Source organism: Lytechinus variegatus, chromosome 9, assembly GCF_018143015.1.
Source record: "Lytechinus variegatus isolate NC3 chromosome 9, Lvar_3.0, whole genome shotgun sequence".
Taxonomy (NCBI): Eukaryota; Metazoa; Echinodermata; class Echinoidea; order Temnopleuroida; family Toxopneustidae; genus Lytechinus; species Lytechinus variegatus.
This window is the reverse complement of record NC_054748.1, coordinates 18,417,696-18,424,601: the sequence shown is the minus strand read 5'-3', so window position 1 is coordinate 18,424,601 and position 6,906 is coordinate 18,417,696. Positions and strand designations below refer to the sequence as shown.

General features: G+C 36.3%; 1 protein-coding gene and 1 non-coding gene across 2 annotated transcripts; one reads left to right on the top strand and one right to left on the bottom strand.

The window, feature by feature from the left end:
• Positions 1 to 3,138: 3,138 nt before the first annotated feature.
• Positions 3,139 to 5,497, bottom strand: LOC121421223. The gene is made up of 2 exons (XM_041615885.1): positions 4,779 to 5,497; positions 3,139 to 4,496 (listed from the first exon to the last, which is right to left on the bottom strand). Exons 1-2 carry the CDS (start codon positions 4,953 to 4,955, stop codon positions 3,495 to 3,497), a joined length of 1,179 nt encoding a protein of 392 aa, XP_041471819.1. The 5' UTR covers positions 4,956 to 5,497; the 3' UTR covers positions 3,139 to 3,494.
• A 771-nt stretch (positions 5,498 to 6,268) lies between these two features.
• On the top strand, positions 6,269 to 6,487 carry LOC121422164. The gene has a single exon (XR_005971127.1). It is a non-coding gene; the product is annotated as a small nucleolar RNA U3 (small nucleolar RNA).
• Positions 6,488 to 6,906: the final 419 nt, after the last annotated feature.

Genomic DNA, 6,906 nt, shown 5'->3' with positions numbered 1-6,906 from the left:
CACCTCTCATTTGCATACTTATTAGGACATGCATGTACATAAATGTTTTGTGCAAATAGGCGAAGTTTGATATGTTCCGGTCCTACCCTTGCCTGATTTTTCTCTATTCGTCCAAATCAACTTGTCGATGGGTGAAATTTTGAAATCTTCATCACATGACCTGTGTTGTATTTGTCACTATTAAGGTCATTTCCATTGATATGTAACTGTGGTCATCCCTTCATTGTCAATTTCATAGTAATCACTGAATAAGGGAAATAACAAAATAGGCAACTTTATGTTGTATCTAAGTTTTATATGTTCTACCGTTGTCTGATTTTTCTCTATTCGTCCAAATCAACTTGTCGATGGGTGAACTTTTGACATCCTCATCACATGACCTGCATTGTATATGTTGCCATTAAGGTAATTTCCATGGAGATATAACTGTGGTCATCCCTACATTGTAAATTTCATAGTAATCACTGAATAAGGGGAAATAACCTTTTTGACAAATATCTTGGTAACTAAAAGCTTCTGTGTGCCAATCACTTCCTGAACAAATAGTGCATCAACTTCTGGTCCTCTGAAGTTAAATAATTATTTAGTTACCACTACTTGGCATGGGCGGAAATCCCAGGGGGGAAGTGTCCCCCTTTAATACCAAAAATAGTTGGGGGGACACAATATCAAATTCCCCCTACTATTTTTGGGTCCTTTTATGATTGAGAAAAATACATAACTTCACAATCGAAATAATACATGTATTTGGAATAAATGACGTTACATTTTGGGTGAAAACCTTTTTTTTTGCTTGTCCAGTTTTGTTTGGGTTAAAATGACCTTACATTTTGGGTGAAAACCTTTTTTTGTTTTGTTTTCTTTTTTTTGCTTGTCCAATTTTGTTTGGGTTAAAATGACCTTACATTTTTGTTGATACTACGCTGCTTGGCCAACATGTACCAGGAGGTCTGATTCTGACATCAGCTGACACCATCGGTTTACTTTCATTTGGTCCAATGCCAATACATCCAATTGCCAACCCATCTACTCATTTGGTCTACCGTCAGTTAGTCCACTATCCACATGGTCTAATTGCCATGTAGTCAACTCACTATTTCGTCTGATAACCAGTTGATCCAATAGCCATTTAGTCCATATACCATTTGGTCTAATTAGATTAAGTGTTAATTGGGCAAAATGAATGACAATAAAATGAATATTAGACCAACTGGTTATGAGATGAAATGGTCATAGATGAACTGGTGATTAGACGAAGTGATGATAGGACCAAATGGTTATTGGACTATAAAATGGTTGTTGGATGAAATGTTGATGGAAGGAATGGCATAAGACTAAATGAAGGTAGACCATGTGGTGAGTGGATGAATTGGCAATTTACCACACCATCATGGCCAGATAAATGATCAAAGAGACATTTGAAAAATCAAAGAATAGAAAAACAAGTCACTGAATGAATGAATCATAATTGAAGAAATAGAGAAAGAATGAAAAAAAAGAGAAAGAAAAAAGGGAGAAAGAATGAATTGGAAAGAGAGGAAGAGAGAAGGAATAAATGGGAGGGGGAAAGAAAGAGAATGGGAGGGAGAGAGAAAAAGAGGGGGGAGAAGAGGCACAGTAGGTATTGGATTCATAAAATACAGGCAATAGTATTTTCTTGAAAGAAATGAAAATAAATTATAATCTAGAATAATTTTAATTAAAAAATATTTTTATGCAAGTACCTGGTTTTTAGTATATATGGCAGAGAAGGTGTATGAATGGGGAAAGCAGCAAGGCTCCACAGTAACTGTTTTACTTGGTGGCTCTATCGGTCCTCCAAAATCATCAATTTCATATTTTGGGGGGCCCGCAAAGCAAATTTGGTGGCCCTCAAACTATAGAAAGTATTATTGATCAAAACTTTGGTAGCCCGACCAGACCACCAAGAGTTGGCTTTTACAGAATTTTGGTGGCCCAACTCTCAATTGAGTTTGCCCCGGGCAAACAAGCCACTGGTAATGTCGAGCCCTGGGAAAAAGGTCACTGCCATCAGATTCTGATGATCAGAAAAGTGTCATCCTTCTGAAATGCTGGCAAGACAAAATGGGTAAATAAACAACAGTACAAAAATAAAATAAAAGCATAATACAAACAAGTAACTTTTTGTATTTTTAATACATAATCTTTTGAAGTTGCCAGTATGACAACAAACAAATTACTTTGCATATTTTCTTTTACAATGTTCCATGGATATAAATTTAGTCCCATTTCACATGCGTATATAATAAGAGGTTTAGAATAAGTGAAAACAATATAGACCAAAAATTTATGATTAAAAATGTGCTGTTTTAAAAAACACAAGAATAATGGCAAAAGTAGATAAAAAATTCACCATATGATTTATAATTCTTTTAAGAAATGTTTTTCTTAATAAAGTTCTGAAAACAACCACTCCACAAATTGGCAACATCATGATTAATTCAAAATACAAACTTATGTTAGTTGGTTTAAGAAATATCCCAATGGTAAAGATTCCTTTCTGTAATTTTTTACACAGTTGGTATGTTTTTAAAATAATCGTTGGAAATGTCAAGTCAGGAGTCAGCCTTGCATAAGTTGGAAAAAAAATGATCACATGAAAGGCATTATTGCACCCTAAATAATTGTATTATAAATACACAATGATAACTCATTCATCAACGTTATAACAAGAATCAACCCTGAAATGAAAGCTGCACAATCACATTTCAACTGCATTTTTCTTTATAAAGTACACAAATAAGATAATACTTGTACTTTTCAGCACAATACAGATAAAGATCATTATGGATATACCATCCATCTGAAAGACAAAAACAACCCCTCTTCAATGTAACTTCTGCAAAATTGGATGTTTAGCCTCACGACAATCGATGTGAATGGAAGACAAATAAGGTAATGTACATGTATGTAAACACTGTTGTCATACTATCAAAACAGAGTAACATGAAATCATATTTTTATGATCACTATGCATTACAATCATTTAATTTTATCACTTTAATGGCCCTGGTTTCCCACCAAGGTAAGTCTAAGAATTATCACAAACATGATAAGGTACAGATCTGTTTGACTCCAACCTTTTTAGGCCCCCAAAAGGCATTTTTTAATGCATCCTTACCCATTGTTAAATGGTGCTCTTAAACATGAACAATACACAAAAAAAGAGATTTAAGATTGACTTTTAATCAACAAGATAATGTTTCTGGGTTTGTATACACTGCAGAAGAGTAATTCATGAAAAAATATGCGGCTTTCTTGACTTTTAGCTCGCTTGAGTCAATAAGCATAAGTACTTCTTGTTAACTATTTTCTATATTATGTTCCATGATATAAGGCTTTCTAGAGTTTTATCTTGCTTGAGCCTATAAAAAAACCAAGCATTTATAAATACTTATTGTATTTTTTCTATATGTTCCAAATAGCATTCATATTTGCCCTGAAAATTGGAGTATGAATGCAAATCATTATCATCAAACCAACCATCGTCTGAAGGCACGTGTTTGTAGGGCACAGTAGAACCTTGATGTAACGGTGGGTCTCTGTATCCCTGAAGGAATTCTGGTCAATGCTGAACCAGCAGCATTTCCAGCTTCTTTACTAGCCACTTCAGAAGAGTTTTCAACAGCAGGCACGTCCTCGATTAGTATTCCGACTTTGTCAACGTGTGATTTGTTTGCAGCCCCGTACACCATTTTGCTCCAGCTGACAACGTCGGTGCTGTCCAGGTTCTTGCGGTTTTCATCATCAATGCTTTCATCAACCTTGTCAAAGAGTTCAAAGAGCTCCTCATCGTGAACGACGTCAGTGTCGTCATTGTCGGGATCATCAAGATCAGTTAACACAGAGGAATCATCAGTCTCCTCCTCATCCTCCTCTTCATTTTCACAATAATCATCTTCATCATCATGGATGTATTCTTTGATGCCGAAGTATCTCTCCTCAAGGAAAGCATTGCCCTCTGACTTCTTTTCAAGGTCTTCCTTACATCCATTCGCTCCTGTCCTTTCATCTTTATCTCCATTCTTCTCTTCTTCTATCAATCCAGTCCTCTCTCCATCCTTTGGTCTTTCATCCTCTCCATTAACTGTTTCATTCTTCCCCACCTTCTCATCTTCCTCCTCCTTCTTCTCCTCATCCGCAGCAGGATGCAGTCTTGCATATCGGGGGTTCACCGGAAACAGATAGTCCCCGACCCTTCCACCAGCTATAGCCGTCTGAACATCCTCTTCGAATTCTTCCATGGAAGAACAGTTCACTGCGCCGCATAGAGGGTCCTCAAGGTTAGGATTGTACATCAAGAAGAGCAGACCTTGGACGACATCCTGCATGCTGCAGTTCGTGTTCCACATATCAAGGTCAAAGAGATTGATGCATATTTCCCCGTCAGGATCCTGGATGGTGTCGATGTTGGGATGGTAGATGGCAGTCTTGCAGTTCAGTCTTGGGAGATCGTCGCAGGATTCCATGGAAATCTAGAAAATGGAATGAATAAAAGACGTTCTGATTGGTAAAGGCAAAACAATAAAATTTACAAGTATACCATTACCAGCCAGTATACTAAAGATTGAGATTTTTCAGCTGTGAAGTGCATTCTCATGAAAATTGTATCACTATCACTGAAATAACAATTATTAGGGTGAATTATTAAGTTGGGGGAATTATACAATCAACTGGAAATGCTAGAGAGTGTTGCCATTATCGTTTGAAACCCTGACAAAGTTTAACAAGTTATTATTTATAATATATTAACTTACCTCAAATACAAACTCCCCTTCCTTGTAGCATCCATCGTTGGGAGAGATAGTGACTTCAAAATTTCCCAGATTTTTATCATCCCACTTTGTGACAACAGCCTGGCCATTTGAAAAGCTCTTGATGTTCTTCATCAAGGCCATGAAATCTTTAGCGATAGTTCTTTCTGGAGATGCCATCTTGGATTTGCTCTACTAAACTCGGCAAACTCCTTAAAGAATATTCACCTCAATAACAGGCTCAAGATAGTCAAGAATGAAGAGTTTAGGAAATTAATGTTCAACGTTGACGTTAGATCTTGACAACTTGAACAAGGCAAGTGGATGAATCCCTTCACTGCATGTTGCTACAAAAAGGCAAAGCGAAGGCTATCTCATAATCATATCAATTCATATTTACTGCTGCATTGTCATGATTGCGTGCAGAAAACAGTTGCTAAATAATTATCGAATGTCGTTCATGTTGAGTTAGATCATGGCAGCTAGGAAACAAACAAGACGTCAAAACTGAGGATTCTCGTACATCTAAATGATTTTCAGTTAGTGAAACAAGCGACTATATACATGCTCCTGTCCAGAACTGCCACTGCCATCAAAACAGAGAAAAACCCTGTCCCTGGAATGTCGAATCGAGTATTGCACCATCTCGTCTATGGCAATGCAACATGTACATGCATGCATTGAGATCGTGCTGTATACACAGCGAGGAATATGGTCAACGTGTTTACTTCCGTATTTATTTCCAATCGATTGCATCATATGATTATTTATAGCCCGTGACGTTTCTTTGTAGTCTTTGACCTCAGACCATATTTTATGTCAACAACGTTTGTATCGTATTGCAATATATTTCGAGTATAAAATCGTTCATCGTTGTGATTCAAAGCAATCATTTTTTTTCTATGAATTTTCCCAATTCAACTATTTTCATTACCTAGGATCAAGATTCTAAAGGAATTCCTAATAATAAAATCGATCAGCATCAAAGGATTATCCCGGGATTATCCCCAATTTATCTCAGTTTTCTATACATTTTAAAATTTTTCATTAAAATAATTCTATCTTCAAATCCTGAAATATTTCGTTCGATTAGCATTTTTCTATTTTAGGAAATAAAAAATTATGACAATTTGCTCTGAAAATTAAGGCATCTAAAAATTTATCAACAGTGGTAAAAAATAAAAGCGGTCTGAATCTTTACACTACAAAATGAATATTCATGAGACAGCCAAGGTAGCAGCCCTATGGCGATTTCCAAAAGATTTTTACCCCTTTTTGTCAAATAATTTCACCCAAACACTTATCATTTCCCTAAACACTATTTATAATGAATATATCTTAGTATTTATGTGTATCTCCAACATAGTTTAGCGTTTGAAATGACTGTCTAAAGCGAAATTTATGCTCATTAAAATGTGGATTTGCGGAAATAGTAACTGTTTTTCATTAGTAGTATTTATTATTTATAAATTGCATAACTCAAATCGTGAATTAAGATCATACTTTTAGGGATCATTTCTATAGTATGTATCGTTCTCTTACGACACACTAGTGTCCCCACACCTAACCACGATGAAGAGTCGAAGCGTTTCCCTCTGAGCGCGAAGCGGACTTCGAGTGATATCATCTTGATATCTCGCTCGTTGTCATTGATGACCGTTCCTCTTCTTCCTTTGTGAGGAAGAGGAGGAGGGAAACGCATTCTGAGTGGTTAGATTTTTTAATGACTATGAAAAGACAGAAACAAATAATGAAAAACTAGGAGTGGATATTGACAAAATAGTGACTATTTGTGTTTTATCTGTAAGTCTGGCTGTTTTTCTGCCGAGTTGCCAACCGGTATACATTTTTGTTACATATGCAGATCATCTAGGTTTGACTAGCTTTGTCTTTATACAGACAGTCTCTTTCCCATATACGGGCCCATATATCTGATATTTGATAAGTTTTTGTCCCGGGGGGCCACTTCCATTCACGAGTGGATACCATGCGCGACCATGGGGTCTCGAAAAGCACCCTAAACACGTAATTTCCATATTCTGAAAATGCACCCCTTAACAAGTATTGGCGTGTGAAACCCTACCCTTAACAAGTATTGGAATTAAACAAAACGATACTCTTGGCAAATATT

What these genes read in the sequence shown, in the direction of transcription:
- LOC121421223 (XM_041615885.1), bottom strand. Translation starts at nt 4,955, where the DNA reads ATGGCATCTCCAGAAAGAACTATCGCTAAAGATTTCATGGCCTTGATG. An exon ending in AAGGGGAGTTTGTATTTGAG is followed by an intron (nt 4,497 to 4,778) that starts GTAAGTTAATAT and finishes TCCATTTTCTAG; the next exon opens with ATTTCCATGGAATCCTGCGA.